At 45.2% G+C, this 23,673-nt stretch overlaps 1 protein-coding gene across 1 annotated transcript in view; it reads right to left on the bottom strand.

Moving 5' to 3' along the window:
* LOC121688071 (lethal(3)malignant brain tumor-like protein 4) overlaps window positions 1-23,673 on the bottom strand; it is an 87,057-nt gene that overhangs the window by 34,670 nt on the left and 28,714 nt on the right. The window contains exons 12-16 of the mRNA XM_042067404.1: window positions 23,389-23,499; window positions 20,254-20,368; window positions 16,015-16,126; window positions 6,681-6,860; window positions 3,948-4,115 (exon numbers count right to left, since the gene is read on the bottom strand). Of these exons, the coding sequence (XP_041923338.1) occupies window positions 3,948-4,115; window positions 6,681-6,860; window positions 16,015-16,126; window positions 20,254-20,368; window positions 23,389-23,499 (686 nt within the window). The remainder of the gene's footprint in view (window positions 1-3,947; window positions 4,116-6,680; window positions 6,861-16,014; window positions 16,127-20,253; window positions 20,369-23,388; window positions 23,500-23,673) is intronic.

The raw sequence follows: 23,673 nt of genomic DNA on the forward strand, positions 1-23,673 counted from the left end.
CAGCTCCGACATCAGATCTTTGCGCCATTTTTTATGTCCCTGCCTGTCATAAAGTGGCTGCCCTCAGCTCAGAATAGCTGAAGAAAAGAAAAAGGGTTCTAATCACATGACATATTGTGTTGTGAACTGGTTACCCCCCCCCCACCTCCAACTGATTTCCTGTGCATTCAATCATCTGACCCTGATTATCCCTTTGATTAAGTTTATTAAATGGGAGGGGGCAACTGCTTCACAACACATGGTCAGTCACTGTTGAATAACTCATAATAGCTTAATAACAACAACAAAAAGGCTATTTCTTCTCAGGTTGTCCTTATCTCATATTTGGCTTTTGCAGAGGCTCTGACAGTCAATGAAAGTCTATGGTAATGAAAGTTGAAATCAACCAGGGGGCAAATTTCCAGGAAGCTGTATTTAGACTGGAGCTTTTGGCTTTTACAGAGCTCATCCATGCAGGCTGAAAGGCTGCCAATCAAATCAAACAAAAGACAGCTTTCTTCGGAAATAGCAGAAGAAAAAGCAGCCACAGAAAAGGGAGAGTTGACTCAGAGAGTGAACAATAGCCTGTCTTTAGAGCCCTCCTCCTTCAGCACGCTTTGCACTTGGCTACAGTATTTGGTGGAAGAGATAAGAAAAACAGTCTCGAGATACAACTATGCACCATTTCGCTAAACACCCCCCCCCCCCCCCCCACAAAAAAAAAATCACCTGGTTCCAGTTTGGTTTGTTTAATTTGGACCATGTTAAGAGAAAACACACACAAAAAACAGCTAAACCTAACTCTTTTGAAGTGCACACAATGGTCAGATGTTTTGCAAAATCTTTCAGGGTCAGATCCTGGACAAAGAAGGCCTGAGGAAAATAAAACAACCATCTCCCAAATCAAACAGTTGCTTGTGTTGGAGAAAACCTGAGGATCTCCCGCGCTCCCCCCCGGGGCAGTACAAAGAGGACAAGTCGGCATCTTTCTGGCACTCCTCCACTCTCCTCCGTAAGACAAGACGAGTGTTTTATGATCTCCGACCCCTTCACTTTGAGAAACGCACAGCAGTCTTTGTTCTAACACACTCTGCCCTGCATGCCGCTCTTAAACTCCACAACACAACAAAGCTGGACTCACCCCTGGTTTTGGAACAGAGCTCAGACTTGAGTATCGGACTACTACATATGCTTATTCTGAGCAAACGTACACTGCATTTAATTCTCGGACTTGACCAAACTTGTGTCTGCTTCTTGCGGGGTGCAATCCCAGGGAGGCTCTCCATAGAAGGGGATTGGGCTAGATGTGTTCTTTCTGAGCAACAACAACACGGACTACCAGAGTGGGACTCCGAGGAGAGGAGAGGAGAGCGGAACGCCTTCACTTTCCCAACGCGAGGTCACACGCATCGATGGCAAATCTCCCCAGACACCAGAAGACCTTCGGTGGGTGGCCAAATCCCTATCCCCGACGGAATCCTTTTGTTTATGGATCGTAATCGCAAGAAAAATAGCTCGGAAGCATTCTCTTTTTTTTAGTAACTGAAAGTCAGGCAAACAATCTTTAATGATTAATGAGGCGCACACAAGAGAATGAGAGAGTGGGCAAACGATAGTTGTTCCGTTTTGGCAAAATGAATTTCGGGATTAGTGTAATTAAAAACGGGAAGTGTTGTCCCGCTGGATAAATTCAAGGGGAAAAATAGCGGAGTATGAACATTTAATCTTTAATTCATGGTAACATTGCTCTGTGCTATGCCTCTGTTCTCTTGGAGGGATGTCATGACAGAAATGCAGTATAAATGAGACCAATCAAAGCTCCATTTGAGGCTATGCGTCGATTAAAACTGTCATTTGGAGCAAGGCCAATGACTGGGATGATGTAAACTCATTTTTTTGTTAAATACTTAATGTAATGCGAAGACGTTCTGATATGAACATACTGAATAAATCATTTCAATCGGGGAAATTCCGTCCCTCTCTTTATCAATGTTTCACACAAACGCAAGCATGTAAACGAAAACACTCCTCATACACACACACAGACACAGACACCTGCGCACGCAATCACACACACACACACACACACACACACAACCCATTTTCAGGATGGATTATGCGTTCTCCTCATTTCTGTTTAAAATACTGTGAAGCACTTTCAATGTCTTTTCTCTTTTTACATAACTGCGCTCTTACATAATCTTCATGGCGTTCGGTCGACTGGCCCTTTTTACAAAAGCAGCTTATCCATCTCCTACTTCTCCACCCACTCTCTGTTACCGCTGCCCACCTAATATACAAACCCATTCAATATTAATCCTTTTCCGTGTTGAGTCGCCGCATCTTTCAAAAGGCATTACCGTGCATTCTTTATCTGCTCCTCTCAAATCACCGACAGGCGCTTATGAAACGACAGTGGGGGGGAAACTTTGCAGTTATATTTACTTATAAAACAATCAATTGTGGGTTTTCGCCCATATGGAATACGTGTATTGACAGTGTGGGGGGTTAATGTGATAATAATACTGCTTATTGCTGTCCACATTGATCCACGAGGCTCAAGGCTGCATATGTGGGTGTCTGTGCTGTCAAGCAGCCCAACCCCTCTTGGGACATGTGACACAAATCTAATGAAGGCCTTGGCTTGGAGCATCTATGTTCTTCAGAAAGATAAGGAATATGTTATCAGAAATGTTTTAAGTTGGAGAAGATTGGAGATCACCAAGGAGTCTGACAGCAATATCTGAACACACCGTTTCTACCGTTGGGCCGAATCGTTCGGAGCAGCCGCTTTCGAGGAACCACTGTGCTGGTATTTTGATTTTGTACATTTCAGACAATTCCAAGTGACGCCAGTCAAAACAATAGGCAGAGACACCACGGGACGGCGCATATTTATGACATATGCGGGATGCTTGGCTGAGTCAGGACGCTCTGATTGCACAGTAGTTTTCCTTGGCTAGTGACACCGTCCCAGTTTAGCTCCAACAGATGGAAAACGTGGTTGGAACTGCACTCATGAATCCACTTTGGAGTGGTTTGGTGCTTTATCCAGTGGCTTAAAAGAGACACTGAGTACTGGTAGGGTGTATGTGTGTGTGTGTGTGTGTGTGTGTGTGTGTGTGTGTGTGTGTGTGTGTGGATTTACTGAGGCACTGCAGTGAAGGTGGTCATCAGAACCTCCCAAGAGAAGCATTTGATTGGACAATGCAATAAAGAAGGTAGATAGAGGCGGGAAAGTGTCTCAAAAACAACGTTTTTTTTTTGCAAAGTAATACCATCTGACAAGAAAGTAATGAAGTTAATTTCAACCTTTTTCCCGAAAGAGCCTTTTGTATGGAACATGCATTGTTGGATGACTACCAGGAACAGCATTTGTTTTGACAGACTGTGCCACTGCACAACAAAGATTTTAATTGGCTCTTTGAAAAAGGTCAGCTCTCTTTTTTACAAGCCACAAATTCCAACTGAAAGGTCTCCCCATTGAACACCTGAAAGCAAATTATCTATGGCATCATGACTAGCTTATAGAGCCTTGTACAGAGCTAAACTACATCAAGTCAATGCCGAAGAACAAAAAGTTCCTTTTGTTACAAACAGCTGCAGTTTGGAACCCTAAGTTACATGTTTATTGGCCTATTGCCATAGAACCTTTAAATGTTGTACACAGAAGAATATTTCTTAGGCTTTTCTATGGATATCTGGCCAAATTTTCCATATTTGAAGCATCCTGCATCAATCATCAAAGCATCTTAGCTGTGAATATCCAGGCTTTGCCTTTGCACTTAATCTATGAGGCCATCACAACACATACAGTACCAATGCTGAATCAATCATGTCACACTGTATGCTGTGAAGCTACATTGAAATAGACTATTTTGCAGTGCATGTGTGGTAATAGCAGAGAAGCATCAGCAGAAGCAGAAGGGTGGGGGTTAATGGAGCAGGGCTGCGGGGTCGTCTCTTACCTGCTGGGTACCCGGCCTCTCTTGCCCAGGGGTGACAGCAGCTTGTGTCCCTGAGCCGAAGAGTCGTCTCTCTGCTCGCTCTTCACCAGAGCCTGGGCGGCCGAGCGGGGGCTGGACGAGTAGCGGCCCCTCAGACGACTGGCCCCCTCATAACCTGACAGCATGGCTCTGGGCGTAGAAGGAGGAGAGAGAGAGAGAGAGAGACAGAGAAATAAAGACATGAGGAGAGAGAAGAGAAAGACAGAGAGAGAGAAAATGTGTAAAGAAAAGATAGTTGGGAGAACACCGAGCACGAGAGAAAAAGAGCAGGAAATAGAGCAAGAGACAAAGAGGGAGAAAAAAAGAGACAGAGAGGAAGGAGAAAGAGAGAGAGAAAGAGAGAAAGAGAGAGAGAGAGAGAGAGAGAGAGAGAGAGAGAGAGTGGAGGGAGAAAGGAAAAGAAGTAAACAATGTGAGTGAGAGGTCACATGAGGAATTTGGACAATCAAGGGAAGAAAAAAAACCCCCACCACAACAGGCCTAGAGAGAAGCCTAAGAAAACACAGGCTTCTCTTCTCATCTCTACAAGTTAGGCTAGTTTCGAGCAACAGGGAAATAAGAGGAAAAAACCTGACATGTTTGCTCAACCAGCACTTCAGGCAAGGCTGCAATCCATTGAGCATATAAAACATAAACTACCCTGACTTACCCCAGCAGAGAAATGCATCTATACCAACGCCGGAGGAGGCCAATGCATTTCTATACTGTTTATATAGAAATGATGTGCTCTTGAATAATGCACGCTGCCTACACTTGCCCTCTAGGCACTCCCTGTACATGAATACATCTATTTCCTTTCATGTGGCATTGCAGCGTACTGTGGCATAGCATACCCCCTGAGGATGATGTGGCTCTAGTGCAAGTGCTACCTGTCAGGTGGGATTCTGTCACATCTGCATGTTTTTTATTTTCATTTATCACTCACTTCCATCATTCTAGCCATCGATCACCTCTTCATTTCACACTAGAAGCTGGTATCTTGTATTATTAATCACAATCACGTGTGATAGAATTCATAAGGGTAATACGTGTTTGCGTTAAAATAAAATACCCAAGGCTGTTACTGTACATGAAATAAATTTTTCTATTAAAGACGCCCACCACCATGGAATCGGAAGTGGGTGGACGACTGGACAGGCTTCCCAAGCGTCCCAGCCATCGGCCAGCGGGCCAGGCAAACACAGCAAGCGGCTGTCACAGGGCAAGCAAATGCAATTTCAGTGCAATCCTCCCGACAGAAGCCTAAGCTTTTACACGTTGCTGAGTCAACGCCTCGGCTCACTGCTGTTTCCCCCCAGCTCCAGCGGAACAGATGTGAGCTATGGGAGGAGAGGGGGGGCTGAGAGAGCACAAGACAGACAGAACGCATGAACGCAAGAATAAAAAAGAAAGAAAGAAAAACAGAGCAGAGAGTGGAGTAAGCAAGAAAGCAAACAGGGAAAAAAAGACAGATAGACAGAAACACTGAGAAGTGGAGATAAATTGAAAAATGTGGAAAAAGAAAGTAAGATAAACGAAACGAAAAACAAAGATAAAAGAAACAACCCCCCCCCCCAGCTCTGGTCTCTCGAAAGCGGAGTGAACACAGTTGCTAAGCCCTCATTTGCTAAGGTGCGCAATATGTGAATCATCCGTGAGCAAGCCTGTGGTGTTCGTGACGGGACACATAATAGCTTAATAAAAGTGTGAGAGTGGCAGATATGGATTAGGGTGTGTGTGTGTGTGTGTGTGTGTGTGTGTGTGTGGGGTTTGGGGGGTGGTCATGGCTCATGTGTTCTGGTAAATGTGGATCGACGAGAAATCTATACGTCAGTGTTGTAGTGGCTGCTTTCATGGCTGGCATTAATCATAGCTCAGTGTACACAAGTCATTTCATATCTACTCTGCTGTGGGCCAAATCAAATCCGCCGTGTGAGACACAAATCCAACAGCAGAAAAGTATATATACAAACGCTGGACTTGAAGTGATTTCACAAACTTCAAAGTTGAGTTGAGTTGGGATTGACCTCTGTGAATACTGCCTACACAGCATCTTTCAGGAGGCATTTAAGAAAAGCAAAAAACTTCGCTGGTTTCCTGGTGGGACTTAAGACTTACATTTCACCCACAAATTAAATCTTCAAAAGACTAATCAAAATGAATTAGTCACTCTTTGAACTACAGCAGAATGTTGTTCATCATTTTAACACATCAAACAGTCATGCTAATAACTGCTATATTGCTATATATCATATTGTACAGAGGCCAATCAACTCACTGTTGATTGGCCAGAATGGTGTCCAAGCCACATTGTTTATTTCCTGTTTTTCCACAGGATTAAGACTGTGTACACGTTTTTGAGTGTGTGTGCATGCATGCACACACGCACTCACACACACACACACACAGACACAAGAGACAGCTAGAGGACCGCTAGAGGACCACAAAGAGAAATTAGCTGAATTTGTTTGAACTTTAAAGCATTATGGATTTAAATCACTGACTGTACCTTTCATGGCATACTTAGTGTGCTAACAACTGCTTCTATTTCTCTAAGCATTAAGTGAAATGCTTGATGCCCAGTGGATGTCTGTCTGTTGAGGATATGTATGTGTGTGTGTGTGTGTGTGTGTGTGTGTGTGTGTGTGTGTGTGTGTGTGTGTGTGTGTGTGTGTGTGTGTGTTGGCACTGGGGGGACGGTGGGAGCTCACATACCTGGTTTCCATGTGACCTTCATCCTCTTCCTTGCCGTCGTCCTCCTCCTCGGGGAACAGCCGCTTGGTCTTCTGCACGAAGTGCACCGGGACGAAGGTGATCTGCTTCTCACCACCCAGCCGGTCGGGCAGCACCACCTCCTTTTTCACGTTGATGTCGGAGTAGGGACAGCCGAAGGCACTGCGGAGAGACAGAGAGACAGAGAGAATGAGAGAGAGAGAGAGAGAGAGAGAGAGAGAGAGAGAGAGAGAATGACGTTTAAGTTTACTTTACTCTCTGTAAAAAGAGAGAGCGAGAAAGGTAGAGACGAGGTGGACACTAGACAGAAGGGCAGTATATAGAGGGGCAGTATATAGAGGGAGGGGCAGTAGTAGGGGCAGTATATAGAGGGGCAGTAGTAAGGGCAGTATATAGAGGGGCAGTAGTAGGGGCAGTAAATATAGGGGCAGTATATAGAGGGGCAGTAAATAGAGGGGCAGTATATAGAGGGGCAGTAGTAGGGGCAGTATATAGAGGGGCAGTATATAGAGGGGCAGTAGTAGGGGCAGTAGTAGGGGCAGTATATAGAGGGGCAGTATATAGAGGGGCAGTAGTAGGGGCAGTAGTAGGGGCAGTATATAGAGGGGCAGTAGTAGGGGCAGTAGTAGGGGCAGTATATAGAGGGGCAGTATATAGAGGGGCAGTAGTAGGGGCAGTATATAGAGGGGCAGTAGTAGGGGCAGTAGTAGGGGCAGTATATAGAGGTGCAGTAGTAGGGGCAGTATATAGAGGTGCAGTAGTAGGGGCAGTATATAGAAGGGCAGTAGTAGGGGCAGTATATAGAGGGGCAGTATATAGAGGGGCAGTAGTAGGGGCAGTATATAGAGGGGCAGTAGTAGGGGCAGTATATAGAGGGGCAGTAGTAGGGGCAGTATATAGAGGGGCAGTATATAGAGGGGCAGTAGTTGGGCCAGTAGTAGGGGCAGTAGTAGGGGCAGTATATAGAGGGGCAGTAGTTGGGGCAGTAGTAGGGGCAGTATATAGAGGGGCAGTATATAGAGGGGCAGTAGTAGGGGCAGTAGTAGGGGCAGTATATAGAGGGGCAGTAGTAGGGGCAGTAGTAGGGGCAGTATATAGAGGGGCAGTATATAGAGGGGCAGTAGTAGGGGCAGTATATAGAGGGGCAGTAGTAGGGGCAGTAGTAGGGGCAGTATATAGAGGTGCAGTAGTAGGGGCAGTATATAGAGGTGCAGTAGTAGGGGCAGTATATAGAAGGGCAGTAGTAGGGGCAGTATATAGAGGGGCAGTATATAGAGGGGCAGTAGTAGGGGCAGTATATAGAGGGGCAGTAGTAGGGGCAGTATATAGAGGGGCAGTAGTAGGGGCAGTATATAGAGGGGCAGTATATAGAGGGGCAGTAGTTGGGCCAGTAGTAGGGGCAGTAGTAGGGGCAGTATATAGAGGGGCAGTAGTTGGGGCAGTAGTAGGGGCAGTATATAGAGGTTGAGACTGGAGAGGGAGGGGAAGAGGAGGTAAAACAGTGAAATCCATCAAAAGAGGAAGATGTGCAGAAATAGATGGAGTGTGTAGGAGAGAGAAAAGGAACATATCAAACACTACGGAAATGGAGGTAGGGTGAGGGTGCAGGAACAGATATGAAGATAAAGAGACCTAGAGAGAGACACAGAGAAGGGAGGGAGGGAGGGAGGGAAAGAGAGATGGAGTGGGAAGGGAGAGGGAGATAAAGGAGAAGAGAGAAAATGAAACTGTTCAAACTTACAGAGAGACCACACACGCACACACACACACACGCACACTACCCACAAAGCCTTCCTTCTTCAAGGCGCCTGTGTGAGAGCGGCACAGAGGGCTGGCGCTGCAAGTAGCTTCTGTCACTGCGCATCACATAAACCAACTTCCTAAGAACCTCCATGATCTGCGTTTGAAGGGATGAGACACAGTGGCGGTTCCCAGCAGAGGCAGGTTGGAACAAGTACAGAGGGGAACTTCAATCCTCTCACTAGTGCACTGCAGTAGGCCTCTCCCTCATGCAGCCCTTACTGTACAAGTGCCACGTCTCACTAATGACTTATTATACACATTAATATCACTATGTTTGCTGACAAAAGAAAGGTGGTGTGTTTCAAACTGCATTTATTGTAGCAATACACATAATATTGCCCCTTTTATTGTTTTCTTTAATCATTTCGTAAAAATAGCGTAGAATATCTGGGGGAGACTTCAGGTGGCGATAACAGGCTCATTTAAAATCCATTACCTTGCCTTGAAACACAGTTCAATTTTTCTCCACTGTTTTTTAAAATCCAAGCACAATTGATTATACGTGAGGTGCGAAAACACACAAAATCATTGCAGAACCATTAAACTAGAGGGGGAGAGAAAGCATAAAACAAACACGTCACCTGTGAAATGAACTCCTCTGAACACAAACAAGCCCAGGGTTCTTCTTCCACATAAATGCTATTTTTTAATTCAAGCCTTTCCCTTTCTTATTACGATCACACTCTCTTACCATAACACTCTCCTCATTAATTACTAGCAATAGAGGCCAGCACAGGTCACCTTCCTCTCTCTCTTGGTCGCACACACACACACACAAAATCAAACAAAGACATCCATTAATGTGTGTGAATGTGTGTGTATATGTGTGTGTGTGTATGTGTGTGTGGCAGTTCAATGGCACAAGGCTGGTCGTTACCCGGGGCTCTAGGCTCTCCCTTCCCCACATGTGCGTGCCCATCTGGCTGCAGTGGCTTTGTGTCCTGCTGGGGCTGGCTGGCGCTGGAGAAGGGACCGTCTCCTGCCATTATGCCTCCGCCGCAGAGACAAGAGCAGCATATGGCTTGCGTTGCAAAGAGGAATATGATTGATGAGACGTGGGGCGCTTCAGCACAGGCAATAATTCACCACTTTCTTTTACCACGACAGCACCTCCCCCCCCCCCCCCCAACATATCCTCTCAACAACACACACTTCATATTTTATGAATAGTTACTAATCTTATGAAACGAGAGATGTCTCTAGCCTGGGTGTTCCCATGCTGCCTTGCGCGCGAGTTGATTCACGCTGCTAAGGCAGCCTGGAGACCATGGAGCAAATTTTCGCCTGAGATAGGGGACCAATCACAGAACAAGGGGGAAAGCCAGACGATGATGAGCTATGCACAGACGCATTTGATAGACATCCGTGGCACCCAATAAACGGATCTGGGCATTTTTTTCAAATACGAGAAAATTAACGTTTAGTTCCCAGACCACGTCTCATTGAGAAGTGGTGGCGCTAGCCAGGCTAAGATGTCTCAGCATTTTTCAAAAGCCTATGGAGCCATTAATTGCCAGCACGCATCGACTGGCATGGAGGAAGAGGAAGACGAGGAAGAGGAGGAAGAGGAGGAGGAAGAGGAGGTGGGACACCTGCCTGATTTCAAATTCCAAACGCAGCGGTCCAATTACTTCATGGAAGCCAAGACTTTCCAAGCACAGATAATGAGTAGGAAGGACTGGAAGCGCGGCGAGAGGTCTACATTAAAGCAGCCGGTCTCGGAGGCTGCCAGAGAACAGAGCTGCCCATGCCTCTGATTCTAAAGAGACCACTGGCCTTTGAAGCGTCCTTCACAGCGAGGGAGAGATGGGCTGATGCTAATTTCAGATATCACGCCGAGACGCCATCATCGCCACCATCAGATCTTAATCAGGGAAGGTGAGAGCTGGGTGGCTAACCTCAGAGTCAAACACGGTAGCCATCTGACGCGGAGCAGCGGGGGTTAAACGCCAAACCGGCCCCCCGCAATAAGCATGGGGGAAGTCAACCATCTTTAAGGAAGTGTAATTACTGGTATTTGACATCTCTGCTTGGACCCCGGGTTTTTACAGGCCGATAAAACTAGTCAGATGGTGAGCGAGACAAGTCCAGCGGCCCCACGGCGTTCTACTCCATTAGTGGCAGTAGCAGCCAGCTCCCCCCAGGCCTCAGAGAGCTCCTCATGAATTTTATGCAGACAAATTGCACTGTGTCAATACAAGGGTGTTAAACTGTGCTGCCTGATTCAGGCGACAGACCGTGTGGCTCCTCAAGAGACGTATGAGGCAGCCAAAGAAGAAGAAAAAGGCAAAATTCGGTGATGGGCAATCACTTTAACATTCCATGCGACAGGCTATATTTTACATAATATAAAGACTATGATTAAGGACTCAATATATGACTTACAATACAGTACTCCTCTTCAGGTCCTATATATCATGCAAAATTCACTATGCAGCAATATCTCTTTCCACTTTCAATTCATGGGAAAGGAAAATAATCCAGCCAATCGTCCTCTACGCGCTGACACTTTCTGACAGCAGACCCAACCGTGTTGAACTCTTGTTGCTTTCTGGAAGCCGCACGGTGGATTTAATTTGACAACCTTGTGACAACATTTTCAATACCTCTCTGTTTAATTGGGGGAGGGTGTTGATGCTCGATGGGACGTCGCTGATGCCGCGTGAGCGTTGATGCCAGTGGTTCCCTGGGAACTTAAAAATAGACAGATGGAAAGAGGCTAAAATTATTGCTCTGGGAAAGGAGGAGACTCTCCTCTCCTCTGTCTCTCTTTCACTCTCTCACTCCATGGCCTTCTCTGCGGTGCCCACGGCATGGAGGAAAAAATCAATAGCAGCATTGGGAGTGATAGCACTGGGAGGTATTTTTGGAGAAGTTTGAGAAACGAATTCATCTGCCCCTCTTTGCAATTTTGTCTGAAACGAGCCAGTGGAAGTTCCAAAGATTAAGCAGCTAATCCCTTCACTAGGCCTCCCGGAGTCCACTGACGACAGTTTCTAGTCAAAATCTATGGTCCCCCCAAATGACCCGTTTGAGTTTCATCATAACGGCGAGCAATTACTAGGGCTATGCCCAAATAAAGGAATAAGTAATAAAGCAAAAACTATTTTCCGACTGCGACTATCACTCAACTGGCTTCATCAAGTCTAATGGCCTGGAGTGAATAAGAAGGCTTTAGTGAAGACGAGGGGAAACAGCGGAGGAATATGAAGTGCCTCCCGAAGTCGTGATTATGCGCTTTAATATGTTGCGTCAAGCAACGTTTTTATTACGCCGCCTTCGCAGCATGACAGATGGGCCCTGGATGTGGCGAGGGTTGTTTATTGTAATACCTCCGCTCTGGGTCCCCCCTCATCTGGGCTGCCAAGGCTTCCAGCGATCGCATTCACTCACCGACACCAGGCATTAAGGTAATGACAACAAGCAATAACGCCGCCGGAGTGGCAAAGCAGTCACAGACGTCTGCCAACTACTGGAGGGCCTCTGAAACTTTGTTTTTGTTTCTTGCAAATGAGGCTTTCTTTCATTCCAGCACCACTAAAAAAATTAAAAAGTATGACCGCCTGACACATAATTGGGCAATTTTCTGTTAATTGCATGCTAATGCATGCAAACGATATGCAAATTCTGCACTAATGAAGCTCAACTCCATCTAGAAGCCGGAGATGTGGAGAGGAGAATCATGGACGCCCAGGAGCTTTGGGACGGGTTATTCCATACGGCTCCAGGAGTCACAGTAATCAGAAATGCCTTTCAGAAGGACCTTGTCCCGCTGTTTCAAGATGAGGTGGAATTTGCAGTCTCCACAACCAATTGATTGGGCAGTGATTAGATCCCTCGGATAGGTGAGAAGCAAAAAATAGAAAAGGGTGCAGATGAGATGAGAGAAGAATGGATTGCATAGGTCACAGAGGACATAATGCACTCTGGTACAATATATGCAGAGCAGAGGAGGGCTACTATAGGCTAGAGTTTTTTGGGATTATTAATTGCTTTCTACATGTACATAAAATTCATATGATATATGATGGCAAAATAATGCTTGGGCAAAATGTCTCAATATATATGTATATCTAGTGATTTAGAAATATTTGTTACAAATATGTTTAAAATCCTGTTTGTATTCTATAATTTGTATTTGCCAGCTCTCAGAGCAGACCAAATCAAATCGATGTCTTGCTTGTAAGATCCATAAACCTTTGTGACTGTAGGAATGCAATATACTGTAGATGAGAGATGGGGAGGCATAGCCGGCCTAATCTTTGAACTACGGCCAGGAAAAAGTTTACTCCTTAAACATCTCTCTGTGCAAGAATTGCATTTGCATCCAACAACTGTCAGAAATATCACCCTGCTATCCTTACACACAAAAATGTGAATACACAGCACATGGACTTCACCTCACTGCCACACTAGCACCAGAACTCTGGACATATTATGGCGTTTCCAAGCCATAGACTATACTGTGCATATAAAGAAATTGTTTCAAGCTCACACCGCAAAGCAAAAGCTGACCTCCAGTCAATCTTCACTCTAAAATGTTGGTGTCCATATGCAGTAAACCTTACTGTGCAAACCACCAAACAGAATTTGCTGACGTCCAATCAATCTTCACTCTAAAATGTAGGTGTCCTGTTGCAGTATGCTGCCCAGCACAGCAGCATTTACAGCACTGAGAGCACAACACAGAGAAGCCAACTGTGAGGCATATTGTGTGCAAAGAGAGACCATCTTCTCTATGTAAAATCTCCCTTTGGCACGACAGCCTGTGCAAAGAGAGACCATCTTCTCTATGTAAAATACCCCTTTGGCACGACAGCCTGTGCAAAGAGAGACCATCTTCTCTATGTAAAATCTCCCTTTGGCACGACAGCCTGTGCAAAGAGAGACCATCTTCTCTATGTAAAATCTCCCTTTGGCATGGCAGCCTGTGCAAAGACAGACCATCTTCTCTATGTAAAATAGCCCACCTACTCACAAAGCTGCTTGACTTGATCCTCACTCGGACCTGCAGCACAGACACCCTCATGGTGATGCCACTCCATCTTTCTGAGCACTTCTTCATCCAGTTCAACGTCAGCCTGACAGAACAGCCTCCGGCTCCTCAGCCGATGGTCACGTTCCGCCGCAACATCCACAATCTGTCTCCTACCCACTTTTCCTCTGTGGTTCCCTCCGCTCTACCTCCACTCAACACCTTCTCCTCTCTGGAGGTTAATGAGGCCACAGACTCGCTCTGCTCCACACTGAGCTCGTGTCTGGACGAGCTGTGCCCTCTTACCACAAGGCCAGCCCGATCCAAACACTCTTATCCATGGCTAAATGATATCCTCCGATCACAGCGCACCAAACTCAGAGCCGCAGAGAGGAAATGGCACAAATCCAAACTAACTGATGACAAAACTACCAGACACTCCTAACCTCCTTCTCAGCCAGCATCAATGCTGCTAAGACGGCTTTCTACAATGACAAAATCAACAGCACTACAGACCTACAGACACTCGAAAACTTTTCTCAACCTTCAAATCGCTACTCAACCCTCAGCAGCCTCCTCCTCCATCCAGCCCCACAGCGGATACCCTTGCCTCATTTTTTAAAAACAAAGTGGCGGCAATCAGCACAGCAGTTAATTCTCTACATGCCCACAAACATGTCAGACTCAGATACTGCACTCTTACAACCTCTGGGGGCTGCTGGAACATATTTTTCAGCATTTGTGCCTCTCTCCGAGAGTGAAGTATCTAGACTCCTGACATGTAGCCGTCCTACCACATGCTCGTTGAACCCTATACCAACAAGCCTACTTCAGTCCATCAGCCAGACCATCGCACCAGCTATCACACATGTGATCAATGCTTCGCTAACCTCTGGCACATTTCCAACAGCGTTCAAAACGACCCGGGTAACACCGTTATTAAAGAAAACTTCTCTCAACCCTGCTCAAGTCGAGAACTACCGCCCTGTCTCACTCCTGCCTTTCCTATTCAAAGGCATTGAACGAGCAGTCTCCAAACAGGTCTCTGACATCCTTTCACAGAACAACCTTCTGGATCCAAATCAGTCTGGTTCAAAAGTGGCCACTCTACCGAAACGGCTCTGCTGTCTGTAACAGAAGCCTTAAAGGAAGCCAGGGCGACCGCTCGGTCATCAGTACTTACTCTGCTTGACTTTTCGGCTGCCTTTGACACGGTTAATCACCGCATCCTTCTCTCTATACTCGCTAACATGGGAATCTCCGGCTCTGCTCTCTCCTGGTTTGAATCCTACCTCACAGGACGCTCATGGCTTGGAAAGCTATCTGCACCTCACTATCTTACCACAGGGGTCCCCCAGGGCTCAGTGCTGGGCCCCCTTCTCTTTGCTATCTACACCACCTCCATCGGACAGATTATCCGTTCGCATGGCTTCTCATACCACTGCTATGCAGATGACACACAGCTCTATCTGTCCTTTCCACCTGATGACCCCTTTGTCTCAGCAAGGATCTCGGATTGCCTCTCAGACATAGCTACATGGATGAAGGCACATCACCTCCAGCTGAACCTTTCAAAAACTGAACTGCTGGTCCTCCCAGCTAAACCTACCATACACCTCGACATCAACATCAAATTTGACAACCAACTAACCTTCTCAGATCATGTTGCCTCAGTCGCCCGGTCGTGCCGTTTCGCACTCTACAACATATGGAAAATCAGGACTTACTTGACTCAAGATGCTACCCAACTCCTGGTTCAGGCAATAGTCATCTCATGACTTGACTACTGAAACCCCTTCAGATGATCCAGAACGCGGCGGCGCGCCTGGTCTACAACCAACCCAAAAGGGCACATGTTACCCCGCTACTCATTCAGCTACACTGGCTACCTATGGCGGCCCGTATCAAATTCAAGGCTCTAACGCTTGCCTACAAAGTAGTCTCCGGTTCTGCTCCCACCTACTTGAATGCCCTCATACAGACATACGCTACCTCCAGACCGTTGCGCTCCTCAGACGAACGACGTCTAGCTCTGCCACCTCCAAACTTTTCTCATCTGTTGTTCCTCGTTGGTGGAACAACAGATGGTGGAACAAAAAACTCCTGAAGACCCAGCACTTTAGAGAACATCTCCTCTCATAGCACTACTTACAACTAGTCTTGCTGATCCTAGCACTTACCACCTGTCTTGAACTGACACTCAACTGTTTAAAAACAGCACTCACTGATGCACTTATTCTTACTGTACTCTACCTTTTTCAAATTGTCCTAAAATTGTTGAGAGAATTGCTTTAAAACTTAAACTGTTTACCATGTTGTTAGTCGCTATGGTTAAAAATGTGTCAGCCAAATGTAATGTAATGTAATGTAATGTAATGTAAAATCTCCCTTTGGCATGACAGCCTGTGCAAAGAGAGACCATCTTCTCTATGTAAAATACCCCTTTGGCATGACAGCCTGTGCAAAGAGAGATCATCTTCTCTATGTAAAATCTCCCTTTGGCACGGCAGCCTGTGTGGAGCCCAGGGAATGACTCACCTGTGGTGTCCTGTGTATTTTGCGCCTTTGATGTGGCCCACACCACGGCATCCTGGCGTGGGACACACTCCCTGGGTGACGGAGCTCTTGAGGTCAGAAAGTCCTGTGTGTGCTGGACAGGAAAACACACACACACACAAACACACACACACACACACACACACACACACACACACACGTCAAAGACAAGCCGTGGATTTGTTGTCCCATATCTATAAATATATACACAAAGAAACTCACAAACACACACAGACACTGTGGGAGAGATGAAATACAATCATTTCACAACGTCTCATAGAGTGTAAGAGATAGCATACACTTAAGTTAAAGCTTCTGCTTAGAGTCTTTTGAAAAGCTAAATGTTTTAGAAAGGAACCTTTTCCCCCCACATAAATCTTTTCAGGGTCACAGAGGGACCTTCACAGCTGAACACCGAAGCTCTCAAGTCAAAGCCAAAGAACTCCACATAAGACCTCACAAGAGAGAAGCAGGAGAATATTTAACAGTTCCACTGTATGATGAGGTCTACATTCAGAGAGTACACATTTCTACCACCTATTGCTTTCTCTGTGATGGGAACTCAAGATCTTAGTGTTATTCCTGACACTTCTACACAGTGACAAGACTGGCCAAATAGGAGAGTAATATACATCAACACCTTCTGACCAACAGGGATGCCTGTTCATTTAGCGTTGAAATATCTCTCCCGTTGTTACTGTGCCTCACCTAAAAAAGGGACGAATCTGGACAATACCGAGGCTTCCCACACTTAAGAATGGAGGAGAGATTGATTCAACATCATCACTGCTGATCAGGCTATCGCACCTCTCCCCCACATGGTGACCACGAGCAGGGCGGCAACAATGGCTTCAGCCAATGGCCATCAGTTTCTAGCCACACGACAACCCTCACAGAAACTCCCCTCCTCCTCCTCACACTCCACTCCCCTCATCCCCCCCATCATTTCAGCGGACCAAGTAAGTTACTGTATCTTTTAAAAAAACTCCATCCTCGTAAGGCAGCCGGGCCTGACAGACTGTGTCCAAGGCTGCTCAAGGCCTGTGCTGCTGAACTGGGGGAGCCACTGAAGCACATCTTCAACTGGAGTCAACGTCTCGGACAAGTTCCAACACTGTGGAAGACATCATGTCTCACCCCTGTTCCCAAGAAACCACACTCTAGCGAGCTTAATGACTTCAGGCCTGTCGCTCTAACATCACATGTGATGAAAACAATGGAGCGGCTGGTCTTAGGTATGCTCAGAACCCAGGTACGCCATGCACTAGACCCGTTACAGTTTGCATACCAGGAGAAAGTGGGCGTGGACGATGCCATCACTTATCTTCTACACAGGACACATTCTCACCTAGACAAGGGGAAAACTGCTATGAGAATCATGTTCTTTGATTTCTCAAGTGCTTTTAACACCATCCAACCCCTCAGACTGGGAGACAAGCTCTTGCAGATGGCTGTGGACGCTCACCTGGTAACCTGGATTACAGATTACCTGACCGAGCGACCACAGTTCGTCAGACTGAAGAACTGCCTCTCTGACACTGTGATCAGCAGCACCGGAGCGCCACAGGGAACTGTGCTCTCTCCAGTCCTGTTCACCCTGTACACATCTGACTTCTGCTACAACACCGAGTCATGCCACATGCAGAAGTTTTCTGATGATACTGCAATTGTGGGGTGTATTAGGGACGAGCAAGAGGAGGAGTACAGGAGCCTGGTGGAGGACTTTGTGCAGTGGTGCAAACTCAATCACCTTCAACTAAACACTTCAAAGACCAAGGAGATGGTGGTGGATTTCCAAAGGTCTAAGCCCGCTCTGCTACCAGTCTTCATTGATGGGGTCAATGTGGAGGTGGTAAGCACCTACAAGTATCTGGGTCTCCACCTGGACAATAAACTGGACTGGTCAGCCAACACTGATGCACTCTACAAGAAAGGACAGAGCTATGTTCTATCAGTCTGTTGTGGCCAGCGCCCTCTTCTATGCAGTGGTATGCTGGGGAGGAAACACAAAGAAGAAGGATGCTGGGCGACTTGACAGGCTGGTAAGGAAGGCTGGCTCTGTAGTGGGAGCTGAACTGGAGTGTATCACTTCAATATATGACAAAAGGACCCTAAACAAACTGATCAACATCTTGGACAATGAATGTCATCCACCATCAAAAACCAAAAGAGCTTGATCAGCTGGAGACTTGCACAACTTGCACAACTGAAAGGCTGAGGAAGTCATTTGTTCCTAGGGCTATTGAACTGTTCAATGCCTCACTAAAGGGAAGAGGAGAGATAGACTTCTCTGCTTAGTCTGTCTGCCTCTCCACCCTCTCCATGTCCATGTTTTTTGAGTACTGACTGCCCACTACTGCTTACTACCGTTTTACTATTGTACACAGCCTAATGTTTTCACTACTGTTTTACTGCTACACTGTTTTTCATGCTATATTAGCACACATGATCAATGGCTGCGGTCAGGCTTCTGATACAATACTGAATGAATGAATGAATGGCTATAACCCTATTACCTCAACCTGTTCTTGCACTGAAATAGTTTTTTATTTTACCTTGTCTACATTATACTTTACTCTCCTATTTGTCTATATTATTTATGCTGGTCTCTAGACCTTACTCTTGCACTGTTAGACTAATGTTGGACTACTTTTTCCACCTTCACCATGACACTCACTCTCTTGAGCACCTTGCCAGGCACACATAACTAAGGACTATGGTTGGACTACTGTTTGCACCTTCACCATGACACTCACTCCCTTTAGCACCTCACCAGTCCCGGCCCTGTCACTACAAGCGTCTTATGCTTGATCACCCTCAAGCACATTGGACTTTCTTAATTTAACTTATATAGTGTATTTAGTTTTGTTAGTTTTCTTATCTGTCTTATCTTCTACTGTCTTTATTGTACAGTGGAGTTTAGTTATATGTTTATACTTATACTTATGTTTACCATTTCTGCTGTAAGTGCATGTTGTGTGTTATGTCTGTATGCTACTGAGACCCTTGAATTTCCCCTTGAGGATCAATAAAGTATCTATCTATCTATCTATCTATCTATCTATCTATCTATCTAACATACATACGCTCGCTGAAAAAGCTGACGGGGTTGGAATAAATACACTCTACCCCCTCCTGAGAGGAAGTTTCAAAGTCATTTAAATTCAAAACTGTGTTTGAGCTTTACGTCAAACCCCTGAGGCAGTGCCACAAGACAACACCATTAACGTTATAACATCGGCTAATATAGATTGACAAAACACAAACAGAGGCAAGGGCTCCTGCGTTCAACTGGAGTTCTCCTATCTCTCCTTGTTCTCTGGAAACCTAACAATGTTGTGTGTAAGCTCAAGTCCCTGAATATGTTTACCGGGACGAGCAACAAACATATGTGTTTGTGGAGTTATTCTGTTTGAAAGCTATGTATGATGATGTCTGTATGATGGCTGTTTTCTTCCAGTCAATTCTCTTGTGCATTCATTTGCCCAGCATTGGCAATTCAAGTTGTTATGTCAGGGGCAATCTACCAGAGTTACTGGAGAAGGTAAACACAAAAACATGACATGAGTGGAAAAGAGGACAAAAGGTCAGAAGTTAGAAGTTGGACCACACATCACCCATTACAGTCCATTTAAAGCTTGAGGTTGCTTAGATCTGTAAATAAACATTTCACTGATGATGAGTGACTTTTGCATAACTACAGCCAGGAGTAGCCATTACATGGTTATGATTCACTCGAGTTCATTCCTGGATACAGAATGTGGGTGAAGCTTTTGGAATAGTAAAAAAAAGCATGCTTAGTGGAACAGCTTAAATCACAGCTGTTTGATTCCATTTTTGATCTGCTATGCTTTCCGTCTGCAGGCCAAAAGGGATGTGACAGTAGATGAGGCCGGTTCACCGTGTAACCTCTCAACCAAGAAACAGATTGTGCACAAGACATTAGGCACAGGTTGGAGCAGCTCCATAAATGTCAGGAAGATTTACCACTCGAGGTGGCTGGGAGGAAGCCAATCGATAGCGAAGATCAAATGAGTGCCGACTGCTGAGGTCCTTGAGAGAAGAGCGAGTGACAGAGAGAGAGAGAGAGAGAGAAAGAGAGAGAGAGAGAGAAGAGAGAGAGAGAGAGAGAGAGAGAGAGAGAGAGAGAGAGAGAGAGAGAGAGAGAGAGAGAGAGAGAAAGAGAAGTAAAAGAGAGGAGGTGGAGAGAAGGATACTCACTCAGGGGGGACTCCAGAGGGTGACCTGTGCGGGCACACCATCCGACAGGATGAAGGTCGGGCAGGTCGGAGTCCACCCAGAAATCAAACTTCTCATGCCAGCCATCGAAGTGGATCTGTGACACACAAACGGTTCTTCCTTAGAATTGCTTTCCTTAAATCAATTACACAATATGCTAAACATCAAGGAGTTCTGTTTTGATCTCCTAACAATGGCAGACAACTGCTGTGTACCTGTATTTACAAAAAACAGCCAATTCAGTTATGTGATACATTAAGAAAATGTAAGAGGTCTACTCTACTTACCTAAACACCTCCATAAGGAATTTGAGACAAATCAATACAGAGGTTACTACTGAGAGGTTTCCCACTTACGGTGGCTTCTGAGGTTAAGTGTACAGTAGCTGTGATACCTGTGATCACAAATGGTGTTCAAAATTACACACATATTCAAAGTAGACTGGTTCTTAAAGGTAGTGCCACTTTGTAAAAATAAGACCTGTTGTGTGTTAATTTAACAGTTTTTACATCTGATCCAAACGAGTGATCAAAACTCTTAATAGTGGACAAAACTGTTTCTCAATGGCTGGAGTGCATCTTGAAATCTTCTAAAGGAGGCATTAACAATGTCTCAAGTGGTCACAGCCTGGCAGCTTTGTGGTTTCAGCACTTGACTCCCGGCCTGGCAGTGCCAGATCACAGAACAGCCCAGTTCTGGCTTGAGCTGTGGACTGGACGCTCTCAACTGAGAAGAGTTACATGTAGGCTAAGCTGAAAGAGCACGGCCAACTGAAATCCAGGTGAGACCAAATGGTTGTAAGTACAAGAGGTTGAAAAGAACTGACAAGCTGGATCAGGGAGTACAGTATGTGGACAGACTGGTGCTAACCTATTTGGAAAAAATCAGATCAGCGTCTATGGTGGGGGATTCACTTCATTTCAAGCCTCACTTATCCCAACGCGTACAGTTTAACTCACTGCAAGAACAAGGAGATGATTCAGGCACCTTAGTATAATTAAAATGAACTCATCAACATCACCATTCCAATCAGAATCCAATAGATTGTTGTCACCACTTTTGACATGACTCCAAATGAATCATTAGCACAAGACAGCAAGGGGCAATGCACAGGGCACATACTCTCTCTTATAGTGCAGTGCTGCTTAAAAGACATTAGCACAGGCTTAAAAGAGACAATAGGTCATAAACTCCCACGGAGTATTCATATAGACTAATGACATACGCAATCTAAGTGCTGTAATGATGTAGCCCTAGTCAGTTTTGTGTGTAATTCAATAAGCACTGTTCAAAAGAGATGACTACTTCTCAGATGAATGAATGAAGTGTGAATCAATGCATCTGCACAGCACACAGCACACAGCACCGAGACATGAAAACAGCTCCAATGAGTCGGGACGTGCCTGTCTGCATGCAGGAGCCTTTCAGAGGCTACACCAGGCTCGAGATGTAAATTATTTATTGCACTGAGCCTGAGGTATCAGGAATGGACTGCTCAGTGTAATCAGATGATGATGATGATGCTGCTTACACACACACACACACACACTTACACACACACACACTTCCAATCTATCATCTGCTCAAATCTAATTGTTTTCTTTACACACTCACACTTTTCATCTTTCCTATCCAGCATAAACTACATAAAGCTCTCTCTCACACGTATTGTACACATATTTTTCATATCCTGCATGATCCGCACAGATCATTTTTTGACAAGTTTTGCCAAGTGGGCACTATGGGAGATTTTCACAAATTCATCACAACCTCGATGAGTCTACATCAATATCACACACAATACCCGAGTCGAGTATTTCTACCCTCTTTAAAAAAAAAAAAGAAAAAAAAGAAAGAAAAAATCAATGCATGGTACAATGCCAGACTGCACTGCATGTTGCTGACTATTGCTGCTGATCTTGCCATTCATCTTGGCCATTTAAACATAATTAGTGGCCAATGTGCTGACAAACATCTCTTAGAAATAGTGACTCCTATTCATTCAGGGAAGTCATTACTTCTTCAACCTGAAGGGCAATTAGGAAAGCAGTCTTTAATGTGGCATTAATATATGGCTGAGCAAATTTACCTTTGCGTTTAATGACTGCCCTCATGTAGTTAAATAAATATAGAAAAAATGTCCAGTGAAGTGGGTCTGATTAAGAAAGATGGCTCCTTGTAAAGAGAAAGATCAATGCAAATCAATATGCAGTCTTGCCCCATGTTTGAACCTTTGAAGTTTTGTCCTGGCTGATGACTGATCAAACAATTAGGTATTAATAACAGTGAGTTAGCAGAGACTGTTCAAACATGGATTCCCATGATCCAACATGAACAGTTATAGTCAGTCATATAGCTATAATGCCAGGGTTATAGCAATCTGATGCCCAGTTAGAGTCAGCATAGATGGGCGTACATGCACCAATCTTACCACGGCCTCTACTGTATGTGCTTCTGCTTGCTGATACAGTACAAGCCTAAAATGAAATATTTTAGAGAGGGCAAGCTATACAGAAATATCAGCGCCTGCAAAAGATTTGAGAACTGATTATCACTTAAATAGTCCAAGTTACACTAACAGATATGATCTTTGCTTTAAATGTGGTTGTTTGTGGATTTGCACACTTAGGAATCACAAATGGCTTCTCATTTATTTTTCTCATATCTGAACGTTTTTTGTTTTGCCACCGTGACGGAGTTATTTGGCAGGTAGATGGCAGATGCTTTGTACTACTAACCTTGTAAGTTTGCGCAGGCAAAACTCACAGTTTTAGTTGATTCAAATTGGGCATGTACTGTACACTAGCATGTACTGTTCAGTAGTGTGAGATGTTGTCTAGAACAATGCAGTGTTGTAGTAAGCTACAGTAAAAGAAAGCAAAGTGGATTACAGCACTGCACATGCACACTTTGGAGGCAGACCCACACACCGAGACTCAGTCCCATTTCCGCAAACACCTGCACAACTCAATCTACTGTAGCATCTTCACAAAGGACAGATCAACATATGCTACAGCCTCCAAGAGCAGAGCATTGTCCAAACCCCCACAACCTTCAACAGTGTCGTGTTGAACCATGTGTCTGACCAAACACGGAGGTCAGGGGTCGTCTCCTCACCTTGACCCGATAGTCCTCCGTGTCGACGATGGTGGCCACTCGGATCAGCATGGCGTTCCTCCTGTCCACCGCCTCAAGTTTCATGTTCACCTGAAAGTTGTGAGGAGGACTCTGAGGAAGAAAACACACACACACACACACACACACACACACACACACACACACACACACACACAGTTAAAGGCTAAAGTGATTCTGTGAAGTGTATTGGGTCTAATGGTACAGAGTGACATTAGTCACATGACCAGCTTTTGAAATGTACTCCTACATACAACATAGTAAAGC

Source organism: Alosa sapidissima, chromosome 17, assembly GCF_018492685.1.
Source record: "Alosa sapidissima isolate fAloSap1 chromosome 17, fAloSap1.pri, whole genome shotgun sequence".
NCBI lineage: Eukaryota > Metazoa > Chordata > Actinopteri > Clupeiformes > Clupeidae > Alosa > Alosa sapidissima.